General features: G+C 47.2%; 1 protein-coding gene across 1 annotated transcript in view; it reads left to right on the top strand.

The window, feature by feature from the left end:
• LOC104168990 (glutamate receptor ionotropic, NMDA 2B-like) overlaps positions 1 to 20,954 on the top strand; it is a gene marked incomplete at its 5' end in the record, with an annotated part of 31,087 nt that extends 10,133 nt beyond the window's left edge. The window contains 5 exon segments of the mRNA XM_009709792.1: positions 12,743 to 12,903; positions 14,995 to 15,182; positions 16,976 to 17,214; positions 19,061 to 20,758; positions 20,760 to 20,954. Coding sequence (XP_009708094.1) covers positions 12,743 to 12,903; positions 14,995 to 15,182; positions 16,976 to 17,214; positions 19,061 to 20,758; positions 20,760 to 20,954 — 2,481 coding nt within the window.
• Positions 20,955 to 20,977: the final 23 nt, after the last annotated feature.

The raw sequence follows: 20,977 nt of genomic DNA, 5'->3' as shown, positions 1-20,977 counted from the left end.
GGAGGGTCGGGATGTGGTCCGGGCAGGCCTAGGGCCGTGCTGGCCGGGTGGACTCCCCGGCCGGAGCTCTGCCCCGCGGCGGCAACGCTGGCAAGCCCAGCTGGAGCATCCCTGGGCACGCTGCCAGGCTGCATCCGTCTGGGGTCCATGTGAGGGGCTGCTACGGCCCCGACCCCCTGCGAAAGCCCTGCTGGTACGGGGGCCTGTCGCAGAACATTGCAGTCGGCTCCCGCCTCTGGATTTCATCTGACTGTAATCAGGAGATATAACCCAATTTCCAATAACGGGAGAGCTTCAGACACATTAGAGAAACAAGCGCCTGCGGTATTTCAGTCTAACGAAGGCAATAAATACAGGAAAGATTATATAAAATGAACTAATGTGTGAAATAATCTAATAGCTATACGTAATTTCCATTCATATACAGTAGTATTAGAAAAAAAACGCAAATGTGGACAGCTGACAGGGCGTTTAAAATAATTTAGAATGCACTAGGTTAATAATAAAAAAAAAATAGTATCCATGACTGTAAATTAGTCGCAAATACCAAAGAAGCTAATATAGTATCAAAATGGTAATTTTGTAATTGACATAACAAGGAGAGGAATGGATTTCTGCATGCCTGCAAATTAATACAGATTGCTGAAATTTCACACGTATTTGACTTATTTGCTTTTTAAGATGTTAATGAAATGTTGAGACAAAGGGTCTGTTTCTATGCAGCATAGGTCAGCTATTTTTTTCAATAGGTACACTTTTTTCTAAAAAAAAAAATTTTGGAGTTAAAACTGGCCAATATTTTTACTGAAAAAAAAAATCTAGGGAGAGCGTAAGAAGGCAGAGGGAAATTCTGGTATTTGCCAAGGTAGCTCATTTTAGTATACTTGAAACAAAACATTTTGTTTGATATTTCTGACATGTATTTTTGACTTGTCATGTCCTAAAGATACTACTCATAAAATTGACCTACATTTAAAAAAAAAAAAAAGGAAAATAAAGACTTTTTTCTGTAAGAAAGGAAAGGGACAGAAGGAGCTAATTGGAAGACAAAACGACAGGCGTTATTCTGAGGTGCATGAAACATTTGGGATTGATACAGAGCAAAAGTCTCAGTGAAGAACCTGCAGGGAAGGATCTGCTGCATTTCTGCAGTATTAGATGCTTGGCCATGAAACTGAAAAATGAATTATTTCCCACATTGTACTCTGCGGCACATTAAATCTAAATTATACCAGGATCTCAGATGCGCAGAACACTTAAGCGTGTGCTTAACTTTGCGCTCATGAGTGGCGACATTAAAGTCAATGGGCTATTATCCGCATGATTGAAGTTAAATGCTTTTCTGAGCTTGCAGCTTTTGCACAACAAATGCCTGCTCCGGAGAGGTCTAGGGCGAAGGCCGAGCGGGTCTGCGGGTCAGCTGGGAGTTTTCCGAGGGGACCGAAAGTGGGGGTCAGCCCTGTACCCCCCGGGGTCTGTAAGGGGATTGTTGGCTGAGCGGGTGGTTGGAGACACCACGAATCCTCCACGGGACTGTGCAGTTACCATCAGCAGGCATTGGAGGTACTTTCGCACATTTCTGCACGATACAAGGGAAGTTTTATGTGGCAGTGTCCAAAAGCAGAAAATACGCAGTCCTTTCAACAGCAATCCGATTTTTATTGTCAGGAGACCTTTGTGGAGATAGGAGTTAGCTAGACAGAAGTAAGGCCATGCTACTTCCAACCCTGTCATCTTGTGATAAATCAGAACCTTTTTTAAAATGCGTAGAGTCCGATGCACCTTACTTGACCTAAAAAACAAAAAAATAAGCAAGTCTCCAAACCCCCAAACGGGGTAGAGTTGAATTTCTTTCCACAGCGCTTCTCTGGGAGACATCCTCCTGTAAGTTTGTTCAACTGTGTTCAGTCTTTTGCTTGAATATGACGCTGATCTGTACCATCAGTGGTACCGACTGGTGCTTCATATAACAAACACTGGCTCACAATGAAGTGTAGAAAACTCAGAGCTCTGATAGTCTGAAATTTTATGCCTTAAAGCCCAGTGATTTCTCTGCACCTCTTTCTAAATCATCAGTTACTATAGTATGAACTATTTACAAATACTATATAGTGCAGGATATATCTGTGTAATTACATATTATGCTAAAGTCTGCATATTAATAAATGGCTATTAAAATAACTACAGCATATCGTAGTTAGTAATGGATCTTTCTAACTGGTGACTTACATTTATTGTGTACATAAATATGAGCTCAGATAGTTTTTTTACATTTGTAGATGGGTACATTTATCATAGATTTGGTCCTTCTGCACTCTTCGGATTGGCATGATTTCTGTGCTTTCTGAGATCCTTGGAACAAACTTCTGTGCCTGTGTGCTAAAAAGTGATTCAGTAGTTTTAGGGCTATAAATGTTTAAAGTCAGTGGGTTTTCAAGCATGCTTTTTCTCCCCCCGCTTCAGTCCTACTTTGTCATTCTCCCTCTTTTTGTAAGCTCAGCGCTGTGTAGCACAGAGCGGCGCGGAGGCTGCTATCTGCTTTAGCCTTGACTCCGTCTTTCAGGATTCTCTCTTTTCTGTTGATCTGGAGGGATTTAATGGCAGTAAAAACTTGTAATGGGACTCTTCAGGATTAATGCCAGTTAAAATGCAGTTTAGTTGGGAACTTAATCAGGTAAGATACAAGGGATGGGGATACTCCGAGTCAGACCGTAGGCTTAATTCATCCTTGCTGGAAAGGGAGAAATGCAACCCCTTGGCCTTTGCCGGTGGCCGGGGTCGCTGGATGAGGGATGGCAGCTACGGAGCTGCGGCACAGTCCTGATCTTGCAGCTTCTGCACCCCTCCACCACGCCTTCCTGCCCTTTCCCAGGCCTCAGCCACCACCGACTCTTCCTTTCCGTCTTCCTTTTAGCTGCGTCTTGGAGCTAACCCTTCAGAGGCTCTGGGCAAATGTGGTCGCTTCTCTGCTAATTGTTTGGCAGTCTGGAAAAAGCCGTCTTCGGAGAGTTACGTAAAGGAGGGAGGGGGAGAGCAAAGGATTGTCCTGCTACTCGCGTCGGTATAAGTCAGCGGAGAGGGAAGCAATGAATATTTTTATTTATTATTTATACGGTGCCATAAATGCACTTGGCACTCTGCAGTCAAATAAAAGACAATGGCCCTGCCACCAGGATTTGGCAGCCTGAGAGATGAGAGCTGGCCTCCTTCATCGGAATGATCAGGGCTGAATTGCTGGTGGGGAGGGGATGGGAGGATTTAAAGAAAATACAACAGCCACCCCCCCGCACCCTTTCATTGCTTATGCCTAGCGACCGTGACATTTAAAGTTACATGTATATACATATACTTGCTAAATATTTGGCAGATTGTATCTTCCCAGGCATTTTTACTTCAGCTGGTGGAAAGGAGCCCTGCTTCTCCCAGGCCTTTGGCTATTCAAGGTCTTGGTAGCCCAGCAGGTTTGCTTGCTGCAGGTGGACCTGCCCCAGGCCTCCCGAGGGAGGGATATGGCTTTCTTTCCTCTGCCGTCCTCCACCTGCAGGTGGGAGGCAGCTTTCTGCGGAAGGCTGGAGGGAGGGATGATCTCCCACCCCTGGGATGGTGCTGGGATGCTCTGCCTCCAGTGCCCCTGCCTTTTGCTTTGCCTCCCTGCCTACAGGGGCGCTTAAGGAATTGCGCTGATGTGATGACTAGGCTTTTCTGATTACTGGGATGAAAATTCTGGCCCCAGAGGAGTCTTTGGGAGGTTTGCCAGACTTGTGCGGGGTTTCACCCTGCTACCCGGTGGTTGCTACCCACAGACAAGGTACTGAAACAGGTTGGCTGCTGTTAGTGCTCAGAAGATAGGAGACTCTGACCTGCCTTTCTTAGGGAAAATGGATGAAAATTGGAATTGTTCCCCCACCAAACTACATCCTCTGCATTTCTCAGAGTGCTTCATAATCTGTTAACCAGCTGTCTGATGTGCAAACAAAGCAGATTTCAAACTCTTCTGTACTTAGCTGCCACCTCTCCTCTCAAGGTCTTTTTCATCAGTTAATTTTCTCCCGCTGAATGAACATCTACACTTCTAATGATATTAACACGAGCATACTAACCGGCAGCGTTCTGCCTCACTAATTTCTGCTTTGTGCTTGCCTGGAATTATTCAGTAGGTGCCTTTTGCCCCACTGTGTTTAGCTTCCCAGGAAGCTGACTTCCAAGGATGGAATACATGGCGTGATTTGATACTGGGATCAACAGACGATCTCCATCCTCTACATGCATGCAAGCAAAAGTTGAGTGTACTGTAGCTAAGATCCCATAGCCCACTTAATTGCAATGGATAGGACCATGCTCATCTGATACCACCCCTGGTAATACTAGGGCTGTGCAAGGAGCTCTCCTCTCTGACTGGTGAAGCTCAGTGATTCCACTACAGATGTTGTTCTCTGGTCAAGACTGAGGGACATCGAACAGTGTGACTGACCTGAAGCCTATAGCCTGCCAAGTCTGTCCTGAGGATGTTTTAAAGACTTGGTGTTACCTTTTGGGTGAAGAAGCTCCAGAGTCTGCCTTCCCGTACCTAAAGGGGCCTGCAAGAAAGCTGGGGGGGGGGGCTACGTGGGGGGGGGGGGGCTTTTGACAAGGGCATGGAGTGATGCGACAAGGGGCAAGGGCTTTAAACTTGAAGAGGGACGATTTAGATGAGATATGAGGAAGAAACTCTTCTTGGTGAGGGTGGTGAGGCAGTGGCAGAGGTTGCCCAGAGAAGCTGTGGCTGCCTCATCCCTGGAAGTGTTCAAGGCCAGGTTGGATGGGGCTGTGAGCAACCTGGTCTGGTGGGAGGTGTCCCTGCCCAGGGCAGGGGGTTGGAACGAGATGGGCTTTAAGGTGCCTTCCAACCAAACCATTCTGTGTTTCTGTGATACGATTCTGTAGACACCTGGTTTGTTGGTGGTGCGTGAGGATGGTCTGATCCTGCGGTGGCCCCAGAGGCCTGGTCCATCCGTAATGCCTGGGTCGGCAGAAAGGCAGCATGGTCCCAGTATGCACATGTAAGTCGAGCTATGGCAGATGTGGGGCCCCTGAAATGCCGTCTCTTTGGGGCGATGCTCGCTGCCCAAGGTTTTCAGTCTTCTGCTCTGTGCAGAAGCAGCACAGAGCAGGTCTGCCCATAGCAATCCAGCTTGGAAAGAGGCTGCACGATCCTACTGTGTGCATTGCTCTGGCAATAACTGCATGTGATGGCGGCTTCTTCCACCGATTGGATCTCTGTGTTCATCTCAGTTATTTTACAAGGGCAACTATTTTTAAAGTTGCTATATTTGAACTCCTTTCTTTTGCTTTCACCTGCCCCCCCTCACCTCTGTATTGTCTCTAGGTTGCTGTGTTCCCTTCCGTGACCCACACGTGTCCCTATTTCACCACCAGATGTTCATAGATATTTTTCTTCTTGTTTGTGGGTCTGACCCACCCTACATCTTCCTTTAAAAGTGACTTTAATCTAATTCTTTGCCAACTTTGCTGCAGTCGGCTGCATTAACTGATAACTCCTTTCTCAGACTTATCTAGAGGAATTCATGGGTGAAAGCACTATGCAAAGCAAGGCCAGAGAATTTGAAACATCACTGGGTATTGAATAATAAGATAAACCACAAAGTCAAAGTCTGAGGGAGCGCAAGGTATTTTTATACTCTCCCAAAACTGGCTTATATTGAATTTGATGCTGTTTGTTCCCTTTTTTTTTTGTTTTGTTCATAAATCAAGGCGTGTATTGTTTGACTGGTGAAGACAAGAAACTGGGTTTTTGCCACTGCAGTCTTAGGGCTGATTTCTGCCACTGGGCCCAACGATCAGGAAGAGTTGATGTGGCGACTGGATTGAGAGCTGTGAGGAGTCCCAGCCGCTGCGAGGAGGTGGAGGGTGATGCTGTCAGGGAATGTAGAAGAAGAGAGGAAATCGGAGCTAGAGTAAAAGGAGGATCTGAAAACCTGTAGTCACTTACAAATGGCTCTGAGTTCCACCTTGGGAGTGAAAAAAAAGTCTGTCATGTCAAAACTAGGTGATGGTGCAGAGGGGAGAGGGATGCTTTAGGAATGAAGCTTGAGAAGTGTCTGTACAAGAGATTCATGAGTAATAGAGGAATGAGCAGCACAGTCTCTTTAGTCTGCTCTCCTCACAGATTATTGTACCAGTGCTATGATTTAGGTTTGCAGTATGATTTTCTGCCTACGCTCTTGGGCTGGCACACTCCTAGCTGGGATGCTGTTGTAGCAATGTAAAAGTGCCCCGCACCAACGTACCAACAGAGCAGGCTCCACACTGGGAATCTGTAGAGCACATCCTCTGCCAGGACAGGGGATGGGGCACAGTTGTGTGGATGTGCCAATGTGCACCATCAAGCTGGATGGTGAAAAGAATACAGTAAAAGCCCTGAAGATGATGCTGGCAGTGATGATTGACATTCCAGAAACAAACTGGTCACCATCTGAATGCAGATCAGGACAGAGTTACAGCTTTGAAGAACTTGCAAGCTGCAGGTGACAAGACTAAAGGACAGAGGGAAAAGGATATAACAGAGAGAGGCATTGAGGAGAGTAATAATGAGCATTAACTCTCACTAGCAATGCCTTTATTGTCTTGCTGTGAGCTTTTTTAGTGTAATGTTCTCTCAGCGTCTTGGGGTCCTGATCAGATTGTTCTTGGTACAGCGGAGAGCGTGTCCACCAGGCAAAGGCAAGCCAAGGAAAGACCTACTGGGTACAGCCAGAGGACAGCAGCAAGAATGGCTGCAGGTCTAGATAATACAACTTGCAAAGAAAGATGGAGGAAACTGGGACCCTTTAGCCCCAGTGCAAGAACATGGAGAAGGAACAACTCGATGGTTTTCAAAAACATAAAATGCACCTTCAATGAAGAAAAAACTGTTCTGATTTCCCTGTCCATGGTGAAGATAGCAGAAAATACTGTAGTTGGATTGCTGCAGGAAGGTTTTAGTTCAGATGCTTGGAAGAACTTGCCAATAGTAAAGTGCTGGTGTAGGTTGTGCAGGGAATGCACAACCAGCATTCAGCTCCAGCATGCCATCACCATCCTCCAGCACCAGGCATCTTCCACAGCAGGCTGAGTGACGAGCTGTCAGGAGCGGCGATGTCTAGGAGAGACCCGCTGGAGAGAGAGGGCAGAGCAGACATCTTCTCAGGGCCAGATCCATGTTTGTGATTTGGTGGCATTGTTCATGGTGTAGCCTGGGGACAAAAATGACATATTTTAGGGGGGGTTAAAAGGACAAGCCTCCTCTCTTTGACTGTCATCCATTAGGTGCGAAGGAATTAATTTCCTGGCTGAAACAGAGGATAGAGAAGCAAGGCTGCTAGGGCAAGACGTGTTGCTGTGGACATGCATAGTCTGTCAAGACTTAAGTGTAGGCATAGAGCTACCTCGGAGTTAGACCTGAAAACCGCTGACCCACTCGTTGGTTTTTAACAAGTTCTGGATGAAACATCTGTGCAAACAGCCTGACTGGATTCTCGGGCAATGAAGGGAGGTGCAAGCTGACTGCAGTGACGTGCGGCTGAACCAGAGCAAGAGGGGACAATCAAGGATGTTTGGGCAATGCAGAGAGGTTGTGCTAAAATTATGCACTCGGGCATGGACTTTGCTTTTCTAGCCTGATGTCACTAAATCTTACGTTGCAGCTCACTAATAAATGCCGTCTTTTTTAGAGGTATTTGGCCTGTGCCACAGCAGATATCTGCTTGTTGTACGACTGCCAAGAGAGCAAGCAGAGTGCTGCTTACGGGTGCCTGCAGGAGAGGCTGTGACTGATGCCTTGATGGGCAAGTTCAAGGGAGTGGTGGGCACTTTGGGCTATCTGCTACCCACGGCGGCTGGCTCCCTGTGCTTTTGGTGAGAGCAGCTGTCCTGAGGGCCAAATGGCGCAGTGGCTAGCTACAGCTGTGCCAATGTAGATGTCTAGAGCCAATTTAGGTGTGCTGGAGTATCCAAAGTACGCTCAGGTGGCTGGCAAATCTGACACGGGGGCTAGGAGAGACCTGCTCCCAGAGTGAAATTCCCTGGGGCATCTCAACTTGGCACTTAACTCTTGGGCAAATGAACCCAACTCAGAGTACCTAACGTGGGCTCAGGCTCTTTCGGACTTGCAGCTCACAGAGAAACTGAACCTGGGGACCTTATTTTGGTGGGTCAGAGCTGTGGAGCTTCCTGTGGTGGAAAAATTAAAGTGAGGACCTGGGCCTTGCAAAGTGAAAGGAGCCCTCCCGGAGAGGCTGTGTAAGGGGAAGGTACACACGCCTGCGCTCACACCAAGTTTTACCAGCTCATTATGTTATCCAGCAGGGGATTATTTTTTTTCAAAGCAGTGTAAAAGTAGATCGACTGATAAAAAAGAGCCTTTTTGTTGTGAGAGCTTGCTGAGTTTGGGAAACTGCTTTCAATGCTATTGGCAAACACTTTACAGTGTAAACAGGGCCTACGTCAGGCAGATAAATAAGTGCAGATGCGCTTTTCTGTAGGAGCCATTTGGTGATAGACAATATATTGAAAAAAAAATTCCCATCAAATTAATTGTGGCCAATTAGACATAACCCCTTCCCCTCATCCCTGAATCCCCTCCAATCGCGACTGCCTGAATGGGAAGAGCTCCTATCACCTGTTTCATTATGCAGATTGATATTCGAACATCTGAGAACAATGCTGCTTTCTGCACGGCACGGCTCCAGATTGCTAATGAAACCGCGCTGCCAGGCAAGTCACTTAAACCCGCTCTCGCTGCTGCTGCCGACAGCTCTGACGGCGAGGTGCGGGGGGGAGCGGGAGAGGGGCTCTCTGCTCTGGATGTGCTAATAGCCCCCAGCCTGTGTGTTTATCGCTCTCCAGAGCAGGAAGATTTCTGCTCTCTGACTCCGAGAGGTTACTTTCCTAAAAGCCATGGTCTGATTTGGACTTTAATGCTTCTTGATTTCAATTTGTGAAGACTTGAAGAGGCAGGCAGCCGCTGGGCTCTGAACACAGATGTCTCATGCTACCCCAGCCCTTCAGGCACGCTTGGTGTCTGCTTCCCACCCCCATCTCCAGCATCCGCTTCTCCGCGACTTTGGATGGGAAGCCAGCTCCATAAGGGAGCTCTTATCTCACCGATAAGAGTGTGTCACACCGCCTTGGGTACCAGGGGAGCATCTCATGACCGAGGCCCCGCGGTGAGCGAGCGGGAGGCTGCAGGCGGGGTACACCTGCGCCCGGGGCTCCTTGGGTGCAGGGCTGGACCGAGTCCCGCGGGTGCCCTCCCAGGCGGTCCCCTCTGGAGGCAGGGAGAGCTGGGCAGCAGGACAGGGCCCTGCTGCAGGGCAGTGCCGGGAGCGGCTCCGACAAGCGTGGACCCTGTACAGCCCTGTTTGCTGCTCCCCATGACTCTCTGCAGCTGGGTTTGCTCAGCAACTCGTGCTTATCTTCCCCTCCCCTGTTATCACCACGTGTTTTTTTTGCCAGAGCCTCACAGGGCTCCTCTTTGCAGATGCCTGGGGTAGAGTAGTGGTGACTTAGGGCTCTGGCAGGAGACACATTTACAGTAAATGATGGGAGAGTTCTCTCATTAGTCTAAATTCTGACCCTTTCTGTCAATATCTGTGGTTAATTCCTTTGTCGATACTTGCTGAGGCATTGAGATTACCTCTGCACAGGTTGCCTTCACGTAATGGCCGCTGCATTGTGCCCCAGCTCTTGTCTCGTGTCTCTCGAGCTCCTAGACCAGCCTGCCAAAGTGCCCCGCATCCCTGGGGCTGACACCTCTGATCCAGGCCCACACTCCCAGCCCTCGGGAGAAGCCGAACAAGTGGCTTTCCTTCCTGAACTCCTTGACAAGTGTCGATTAACTTTCCTCCTTATGGATCTTCTCCTGTTCCTCCACACATGTTCCTCCACTGTGTTCCCAGGAGAGGACACACTCCTTCCCCATATTCTCTGGGAAGGCTTGTATGTCTTCTTGCTCCTTCAGTGTGAGCTGTGTGGGGCAGAGGTGAGCTCAAAAAGATACAGGAGTTTTTGGCTCTGGAGAGCTCTTTGGAGATCCCTCCATCCCTGGTCTGAGCAGTGCCCACCTACTGCTGAGCAACAAACGTGGGGATTTTTCAGCTGCCATCTCTTACCAGAAAGCTGCACCTGTGTATCATGGTTACTTCTCAAATGTGGAGAAGTTAGCTGCTTATCTCTGGCTCCGTGGACTGTGGAGTCATCTGGGCATCGATTGCTTTCAGCTTTGCAAACACCAAACCAGGTAGCTGGGGAATGTGTGTTCCTCTGAGGCATTCAAGCTCAAGATCTCTGGTGGGGGTCCCATAAGGATCCTTCCAGACTGTTTCCTGTCTCCTCGTCCACCAGGCTGTGGTTGACGTGTGGGTGCATGTGGGTGTGTGGAGAAGAATTTGCATTGGCAGATCTGTTCTGACTGAGGAATGAGCAGGGGGTAAGGCATGATGAGTGAATGCACAGTATGTGGTTTTGCAGAAGCCATCAGACTGCCTTCCTTCTCCAGAAACATGCTTTTCCAGTTGACGAAAACAGTCATCTCCTTCAAGAGGAATGTTTTTATTTATTTATTGATTGCCCCAGAGGTTAAAAGTTAAATGTGGAGCCTTTCACCTCTGGCTACAAAGATGGGCCCTCGAACACAGGGAGGACAAAGGATAGTTCAGAGGTGGGATTGTTTCCCTTGCCTGACTTCATAGACACAGCGACGGAAGCGGACAAAACTAGAGATTGTATCCCTGGGAATGGAGGGTGGAGGTATAAAATGAGCATTTTATGGATGGGGTTTCTTTTGCTCTTGATACTCTTTGGGCCCCGAGAGGGGCTCTCCTAGCTGCTGCCCCTCCAAAGGGCGTGCTGAGGCTGAGGTCACACCAGTGTTGACCGCTTACCCCGCTGACTTGGCTCTGTTGGAGGGCTCTGTGGGGTGGGGCGTGCCCCATGGCCCCCCAAGGCTGGGTTCTGCAGCCTCTGGGGAAGCAAGTTGCCCACTTTGCAAACTCCTGTTGTAGCATCTCAGGGGAGAGATGGTGTTCCTTTGCACCTGGTATGGCGAGGCGCTTCTTGTGATGGGTCCCCTAAGCTGCTGCTCTAATCAGCTTGGTAAAAAGTAATTTTAGCACTCTGCAGTGATTTTTCTCCCATCAAAGTTTGCTTTCTTTACAGGTTTTGATAGCTATGAGTTTGTCTTCATCCCTCGGGGGTGTGACAAGGTTCTAAGAGCCACCTTACTGCCTGTTTTATGCTATGTGAAACCTCTTTTTTTTGGTGATGTGCCAACCTGTGTTTCAAAGAACAACCTTAATGCTTTCTGTTGGATTAAAGCAGTAGGACATGTGTTCTCTCTCACACGCTCATGTGTGCAGATACGAGCCAGCCCATCTCACCGTCCAGCCCGGAGAGATGATTCCATGCGCGGCCGGATGACTTGACTGGTACACAGAAGCAGGAGATGTGAACGGTGCATTTGCCTGCCCGCAGACCCAGCTCCTGGTTGGCCTTATTGCTGAGGCGTTGTGAATGAGATACGCTGCTTTAGTGGCTTTGGCCTCCTCAGCTGGATTGACCGAGTTCCAAACTGGCTTTGAGCAGAACTCAAGAACAAGGCTGTGTGTGTTTTAAGCTATAGCTGTGGACCGCAGCTACATTTCCACTCTAGAAGGTGACAGTACATGACTGCATATATTCATGTACCAGGTGAACTGTTGCTGTTAAATGGGTCTGGTCTGACCGTTAGCGTGTTCTTAGCGTGCTTCTCAGGATCATCCAAATATACAGTCACAGTTGGGAGCCTAGAATTAGCACCAGGCAAGCTACTGCTTGATATATCAAGAGAGGAGGGGGCTTCCCTCCAGCTAACCTACATTTGCGTCTTTTTCTTTACTGCTTATTCAGTTCCTGGCTTACAGTTCTGTGCTCCTTCCTGCCTGCTGGTTCTAGGGGTTTTAAGCAGTCTTGATAATTGACAGTGTAAATTTTACTGCTCATAAAACCCCAGAGAGCATTGATTATGACTTGAGTTAAGCAAGTGGCATATAAAATCTCACAGCCTTGCGGCTGTAGGGGAATGTTATGATAAATGTATTTCTTGGGAGCAGCAAAAGGTTTGGAGTATTCTGCCAGCTCTGTTCTGGGCATCAAATGTTACTGGTGACTTGCAGCCACTGATAGCATTTCATCTGGGACATTTGCCCAAAAGTTTGAAAGCTGATCGTTTGTTTGGTGAAGTGGGTGTGAGGTGTTCTGCGAGGCATCTCTCCCCATTAATTACTTTTCTACTTCAGTCAGAATTGGGAAGTGCCAAGGCATCCGCAGAGCTGAAAAAGATACCTCTTAGAAACTAAATGGCACTTTGTGGATAAAATGCACGTAGATTTTATTGAAAATCTTTCCTTGACGGTGTTTTAAAGCCACTGTTACCTTTTCCCTTTCCTTTTTCCTTTTATCTAACCTCCTTTTAATCTTTGATCACTGGCTATGTTATGCATTTAATGTAGAGTGGACAAGATGATCGGGTTGCTCAGATTGACTTCTTAGGCACTAACAGGAAATGTTTGTGTTTGAAAACAGGGAAATTTAGTGTCTTCTCAATAATGTTTTCTACATGGTAGTAAAATAAAATCAGAACTACCTTCTGAGGAGAGTGTGTTCTCCCATTCAGATGGCTGCTTCTTGTTGAAAGATTGTGAGAAATGTTCTTTTTCTGTCTCTCCAGTTCCAGAAACCCAATGACTTCTCGCCCCCTTTCCGCTTCGGGACGGTTCCCAATGGCAGCACAGAAAGGAACATCCGCAACAACTACCCTGAGATGCACAGCTACATGGTGAAGTTCAATCAGAGGGGGGTGGATGATGCGCTGTTTTCGCTGAAGACTGGGTGAGGCTTTCTTCTTCCATGCTTACTCACTGCAGAAACCTGATTTCTTTGCATGCTTGTCTGGAAAATTTTTGGTGGGGTTTGAAAAATGAGTCCCTATTGTCAATCCACATTTAAAAGTATAGCAAGACCGCACATGGCACAGGAGAATAATTCTTTGGTTCTCTTAGCCAGGTTTTTCTATTGACATCTGTATAGGGGTTTCTGGTTTTGCTGTGTTTATAAGACTGTTTTTTTAAAAAACCCTATCTTCTGCATCCTTGTGTTTGTTAGCCTTGTGTATATTAAGACCTTACTTCATCAAGATACTTCATGCTGATGTGTCCTGATGCGTACACAAGAGAAGCTCATAGACCTCTGTGGACAAATTATTTTTCAAAGCATTTGCATTGTCATCTGGAAATTCCTTTGTTTTCCCTCCTTCCGTGTCTAAAAGATTATGTTAATTAGGAAGCTGAAACAGTCCTTGTCAGACTGATCCCACCCCAATGTATCACTAGCTAACATAGTGTAATGGAAGGTGGGCTTGAAGCAAATAGTTTGGAAGTAGCCCTTCTCACTGCAATGTTTTAGTATTCAGTGCTGAACAAAATGTTGTTTGAATAATAAGGAAATGTATAAAATGGGAGCATTTATTTGGGTAATTTGGGAAACGTGGGGAAAATCATTAGCCAAAAGGATGTTTGAACAGCTCATCCTATTTTAATAGCAGTGAATCTGTAAAGGAGCTAACTTCAAAGGCCATTTGCAAGCCTTTGCCCTTTTTAATTAAAGACCTCCTCCCAGAGCTGACCGTTTTGGTTGTCAGAGCCCAGCCCCAGTGAAAAAAACCCATTCGTGCTTACACTCATGCTGCACTCTTAAGAGAAAGTTCATTCCAAAGCACGAATGAAGATGTTCAGCCAATTTAATTACTAGATTGACTGAATATTCCTAAACCTGTTTGCCAGGTTCAGAGGCACACGGCCCATTACAAATCATTGTACCATTGTTGGATGCCATCCTGGGAAGGTACATTTGCCAGGATAGTCATCATCCAGGAAATAAATATGCTCAGTCCTGGAAATATATGGATGAAATAGAGCTCATCGCTTGTGGTAGATGTCATCCTGGCTTCATAGCCACCCTTGGACAGACTTCCCCACAGATACGCCCTGGAACTGAGATAATCACCGTACTGGAAATATATGTGCAGGAGGTGGATTGAAAAGACAGCGTGGGTGTGAGAATGTGCAAGGTGGAAGATCTTTGGTCTTTTATCGGGAAGTGCTTGATTTCGGATCTAGTGGGAGGATTTACTCCTTGGCTCTTTGGTTATGTGGAAGGTGCAGCCCCCTGAACCTGGCCCCCACACCCGGGTGGGTTGGTTGCAGTGAGAGGAAGGCTCTGCTCAGCCTGTTGTGCTGTCTCCCAACCCAGCCCATAGTGGGGATTTCTCTGTCTTGAAACAGAATTTTTCTTGTGGTTCTCAGCTGAGCACTCTGTACCAAAGAGCCACTCAGCATGGTAAGCCATAAAGCTGCTCTCGTGGCCACTTGATACTGGGAAAGATCCAGTAGTGCTTTTCACAGTAAGCGAGGAGTTAAACATGATGTCCTGACTATACTTAATTTGAAAAAATTACATTTTGCTCGGTGAAGTCATGCCAGCAGTTTGAATGGGAGATAATCTTTTCCTTACTCCAGCCACTACTTTGCTATCTAATATTGATACATTTTATAAAGCATTTTACGTTCCTTTGAGATGAAAGGCAGTACGGAAATATAAGCTATTCTTAGGACTCTAGATCCCCTTGACTTCCTCTTCATTCATCTTTATCTTGCAGTATGTTTGTATTCCACATTTTCTTTCAGATCAGAAATGATGATTATCAAAGAGTCAGAAGGATACAGACAGTCCTCATTTATAATCTGGCTATATAACAGGTTCTAGGCTCAGATTTTAGTTAACTCTGATTAAGGCGAAGATGCAACCTATTGTAGCCTACCTGAAAGAGGTTCGTTTCTGCCTTATCACCCGAGAAGACCTTCGAACTCATACAGATTCTGTCTTGTCTGTACTGTACCCCTCTTGTTTCTTGCACCTGCGCAGGAAGTTGGATGCTTTCATTTATGATGCAGCAGTGCTAAACTACATGGCTGGCAGAGATGAAGGCTGCAAGCTGGTGACGATTGGGAGTGGGAAAGTGTTTGCCTCCACCGGCTATGGTATTGCCATCCAAAAGGACTCGGGCTGGAAGCGCCAGGTTGATCTTGCCATTCTGCAGCTTTTTGGAGATGGTAAGTGACGAGAAAAAGGGGAGTTGGCGTTTTCCTAAGAAATACCAAGTTTCACATGCAAGAAATAAAAGTTCCTGGCTCTGGTGCTTCAGATATGAGTTGAGAACAGGAAATTATTAGCGAGGGCTTGTTAGAGGCATGACACCAAAACTGAGGATGTCACTTGGTTTACGTTGTTGATGCAGGGTAGCAGTATCATCAAAAGCAATGTCAAAAGCACTAAAGATTTCATAGAAACAGCTCAGTGTGTGTTTGAAAAATACCTTGTGAGAAGAATGTCTTGTAAAAACAAGATTTCTGTTCTGAACTTTTCACTACCTTTGAGGTTTTGCCATGACCAAACCCACTAATTATACTGGACCTTCTGTAGTCATCCCATGCTTTATAGTTCTAGACAGGATCAAGCCATGCAGAGTTTACAAAATTTAAGGATAAATACTTCTGGATGAAAGTGTTAACTCAGATTTTCCAAAACCTCAAAAAAAACACCAAGGAAGGACTTGGGACTCAGTAGCACATTTTGGAGTGAGTTTTTAATCAGAACATTATAGTTACCTAGTTCATCTCATCCTTTACAGAGAAATTGCTATTATTAAAAAAAAATTATTCATGGCATAAGGAATTCCTTCTTAGACAGTATTTTCCTGGCTTTCCCTTTCTATTCCATATTACATCTTGCTGTGTCCTTCTTTTGAATAAATAAAATTCACAGGTTATATGATTTATAAATATTTCTTTTTTTCTGAAATCTGAAAATAACATGTGGTATAATAAATATGGAAAGAACATAGCTCTGGTATACTTCAGCAGAAAATTGGCCACCTGACAGATAGGGTGTTCGGTCTCCTAAACAGCCTAATATGTATTATTTCAGAAAAAGATGTAAGTTCTCCATAAAGCTTTAAAGACTCTGCTATGGCGCCACATAAATATACAGATTTTTTTCCCCCTGTCACTGGACTGGAGGTTGAAAATGGGAAAAACTAACTTTCCCAACAGCGTGCAAAGAATCGCCAACCTGCAAAATGAGTTTTTTTCTGAATGTCTGTGAGTGTGTATGTATGAGTGTTTATCTCTCTCTCTCACCTCATGAAAATACCATAATGGGAGCAAGTGGGGTATGAAATTAGACTACAGAACATTTGTTCCTAGCTGATACAAATCAGTAATATTTTTGATTGGTCAAAGGGCTTGGAAGTGTTGAATTTGGACAAAATAGAAGGGAAGAAAAACAGGTAAAGATGCATAAATATTTTTGGGAACATTGCACCTAATTTTAATGAGCTATGGATATGATGAAAACAAATTCAGAATCAGACATTTTGATTTAAAAAAAGCAACATTTTGAATTTTGAGCTGGAAACCTACGATGTTTTCATTTAGAAGTGACTCATTTTTGTCTACTGGTATCAGTCACTGATTTTTCCCTTCATTGACCTAATATGAAAGGGGAAGTTTGTGAGGCCAGGTCTTCAGTCAGCTGGTGGACAACTTTTTCAGGGTCTCACTGCAGACATTTGGCAAGTGTGATGGCTGTGTCCTGTGGTACAGCTTTTTGTGGCTCCTGTCTGACTGTGGAAAAATCCTCTTGCCTTCCCTGTGACAAATTGTGCCTGCCCCTATCAGAAGGGCAGCCAGGATATTTCATGGACCTAATAGATGTGGAAAAAGAGCATGGCCACTGGAAATGACCTTAGATTAGCTTCTTGCTTTCAGTCTGACCCATCTTGAGCTTGTTAGCCTTTGCAGGCCCATCATCTAACCTGTTTCCTTCCTTCTCTCTGTCTTTCTAGGGGAGATGGAGGAGCTGGAAGCGCTGTGGCTCACTGGCATTTGTCACAATGAGAAGAACGAGGTTATGAGCAGCCAGCTGGATATAGATAACATGGCCGGTGTCTTCTACATGCTGGGAGCGGCCATGGCCCTCAGCCTCATCACCTTCATCTGTGAGCATCTCTTCTACTGGCAATTCCGCCACTGCTTCATGGGCGTCTGCTCTGGCAAGCCCGGTGTGGTCTTCTCCATCAGCAGGGTGAGTGTCATCAAGAGGCTTTATTCAGACAGCCCGAGGTACTGGAGATGGGGAAATCCACCAAGACTGTCTGACACACAGGTGGCATAGAGTGGTGCTCTGCAGGAGAAAGGCTGACATCTTCTCACTGTTAATGTTGCGAGAGCTTGTGATGTTTTTCTGTGACATCTCTGGTCTCTGCTGGATTATGGTCATGGAAATGGAAATTTCACATGGGAATGAAAGTGCAGTATAAAAAGAAGTTAACTTCTTCCGAAGAGAGTTGTGAGGAGGCCAGATTTGGGGACAGTAAGTCAAGTAGTGGTGGATAACATAAATTCAGGAGTTTTTCATTGTCCTCTGTGTTGCAGCTGTTCAGCTGACCTTACGTTAACTCGTAGTGTGCTATCATGGACAGTCAGAAGTCCCTAACCAAGAGCGATGCCCTAAACCATGCAGAAATCCTTCCAGAGAGGATGACCACATGAGCTTAGCAATTGCTTTACGCAAATCTGCCTTAGGGTATAATATTTACATCTAAAGCAGATTCTAGTCACTTTTGAGTCATCTTTCTGCTATTAGACTAGCTGGCAGTGTCCCATTTGCAGCTTTTTTCCCTTCTTTCAAGCCACTGTTCCCTTCTCCTGGTCCATTCTGAAGTTAGGTCAAATCTCAGCATTTTTTATCTCAGTGTCGGATGTAACAGAATTAACTTTGATTGTGCAAGGAGTATATAATTGCTACATAACATATTGTTGAGGAGAAATGACAAAGCCTTTTGAATTCAGAGGCACAGCCTCTCTTCTATATTGTTAGTTTCTAACCTAGTTTAGTCTGGAGATGAGATGGGGGATTGTGTTTGGTGATCCTTAGTTAACTACGGATTCTTTCATTCCGGGGTTATCTGTTAGACCTGGGCCAGGTTGGTGAAGAACCTGAAAAGTGTTAATGATCTGCTAGCTGCTGGGAAGGGAAACCATGGTAACGTGATGTGATGGTGTCCATTTCACAACTGACATTAATCAGCAGGCGCCATTTGGCAGGCCAGGGAATAAATGAGCCCCTTTTCTTCTGCTCCTAGGAGTAGCCCTTGCAAACAGTCTGTTCTACGGGTGAAGTGAGCTAGTGGGGAATGTGGAGGAATCAGGTACTTCTGCTGTCTCATTTGAGATTGAATAGAGGACTTTCACTTTCAGGGATGTCAATTTGGAGCCTGTTATCACTGTTAAATTCAACAGAATGCAATTAAAAATTCTATTATACCTCACTCAAGCAGATGATGCAGAAGACCTAAATACCTATTCAGCAGTCCTGCTCTTTCTCTCTTTTTCTGTTTCCTTTTCTAATATGTACTGGTGATTAATGTAGCTAAGTTTATGACAAATGAAGCTGTTCCCTTTTTAAGATAGCTCCTGTCGCATTGATTCACTGATGTCCAGATGAATTTCAAGGGCCGAAACAGATTTTCTTCCTCTCATCCACACAGAATCATTTGTCTTGATGCTTTTGTTCCCAAGGATATTATTTTCCCCATTTGCAATTCCGTGTTACACCCACTGGATTTGAGTAACTCTTACAGATGCAAGCAGGTATTCCTGCGTCCTACAGATATGACACGAAGCAAAGCAAAGGAGGAGGAATGGAGGGGAAGGAAAGAATGTGAGGGGCAAGAAAGAGGGGCAGAACAGCAAGGGTTGGTAGAGCAGATCTGATTTCATTTGATTTGGTTGTGCTTCATGATGGAAGGCTGACAGGCCTTGCTGTCCTGCAGGAAGATGCTGTTGCCGCACAGGGTGCTTCCCAGTCCAGGTCCCCTTTCCTGTGTTCTTTGCAGGACCACTCACCTTCCTGCGTTCTCTCATTTCAGGGTATCTACAGCTGCATCCATGGCGTGGCCATCGAGGAACGCCAGTCAGCAATGAACTCCCCCACGGCAACTATGAACAACACCCATTCCAACATCCTCCGCTTGCTTCGGACAGCCAAGAACATGGCCAACCTGTCAGGGGTCAATGGCTCACCGCAGAGTGCCCTGGACTTTATCCGCCGCGAGTCGTCGGTCTACGATATCTCCGAGCACCGCCGCAGCTTCACCCACTCGGACTGCAAGTCCTACAACAACCCCCCCTGCGAGGAGAACCTCTTCAGTGACTATATTAGTGAGGTGGAAAGGACCTTTGGCAACCTCCAACTGAAGGACAGCAATGTGTATCAGGACCACTACCACCACCACCACCGCCCCCACAGCATTGGCAGCACCAGCTCCATCGACGGGCTCTACGACTGTGACAACCCACCCTTCAACGCCCAGTCACGGTCCATCGGGAAGAAGCCCTTGGACCTGGGGTTACCCCCTGCCAAGCACAGCCAGCTGGGCGACCTTTACGGCAAGTTCTCCTTCAAGAGTGACCGCTACGGGGGCAGCGGAGCCCACGATGACCTGATCCGCTCGGACGTCTCCGACATTTCCACTCACACTGTCACCTACGGCAACATCGAGGGCAACGCGGCCAAGCGGCGGAAGCAGCAGTACAAGGACAGCCTGAAGAAACGCCCGGCCTCTGCCAAGTCCCGGCGGGAGTTTGACGAGATAGAGCTGGCCTACCGCCGGCGCCCGCCCCGCTCGCCCGACCACAAGCGCTACTTCAGGGACAAGGAAGGGCTACGGGACTTCTACCTGGACCAGTTTCGGGCCAAGGAGAACTCGCCGCACTGGGAACACGTGGACCTGACGGATATCTACAAAGAGCGGGGAGATGAACTGAAGCGCGACACGGGAGGAGGTGGGGGTGGATCCTGCACCAACAGGGCCCACCACAAGCACGGCTCGGGCGAGTTTGGCGGAGGCAATGAGCACAAGCATGGCGTTGTGAGCGGGGTCCCAGCGCCATGGGAGAAGAACCTGACCAACCTAGACTGGGAGGACCGGCCCGGGGCTAATTTCTGCCGCAGTTGCCCTTCTAAGTTGCACAACTACACGCCATCGGTGGTGGGGCAGAACTCCACCCGTCAGGCCTGCATCCGCTGCGAGGCCTGCAAGAAAGCGGGCAACCTGTACGACATCAGTGAGGACAACTCGCTCCAAGAGCTGGACCAGCCACCTGCCCCTGTGCCCGTGGCCACCAGCGCCACTTCCTCCTCCAAATATCCTCAGAGCCCTTCCAATTCTGCCTCCAAGGTGCAGAAGAAGAACCGTAACAAGCTCCGCCGGCAGCACTCCTATGACACCTTTGTGGACCTGCAGAAGGATGACTTGGCCCTGGCCCCCCGCAGCGTCAGCCTCAAGGACAAGGGCCGCTTTTTGGAGGGGAGCCCCTACGCCCACATGTTTGAGATGCCAGCCAGTGAGACCACCTTTGCCAACAACAAGTCCTCAGTGCCCGCCACCAGCTACCACTTTTTTTGCGGGGGCTACATGCTCAGCAAGTCGCTCTACCCCGACCGGGTCACCCAAAACCCTTTCATCCCCACTTTTGGGGATGACCAATGCTTGCTCCACGGCAGCAAATCTTATTTCTTCAGGCAGCCTGTGGTGGCAGGGGGGCCCCAAACCAAGCCCGACCTCCCGAGCCATCGTCACCACCAACAAGCCGGTGGTCTCAGCCCTTCACGGGGCTGTGCCAGCCCGTTTCCAGAAGGACATCTGTATAGGGAACCAGTCCAACCCCTGTGTGCCTAACAACAAAAACCCCAGGGCTTTCAATGGCTCCAGCAACGGGCATGTTTATGAGAAACTCTCCAGTATTGAGTCTGACGTTTGAGTGAGAGGGGAAGAGCGCGGGGA

This window comes from Cariama cristata, unplaced genomic scaffold (assembly GCF_000690535.1).
Source record: "Cariama cristata isolate BGI_N322 unplaced genomic scaffold, ASM69053v1 scaffold7751, whole genome shotgun sequence".
Taxonomy (NCBI): Eukaryota; Metazoa; Chordata; class Aves; order Cariamiformes; family Cariamidae; genus Cariama; species Cariama cristata.
The sequence above is the reverse complement of the archived record's forward strand: the minus strand, read 5'-3'. Positions and strand labels throughout refer to the sequence as shown.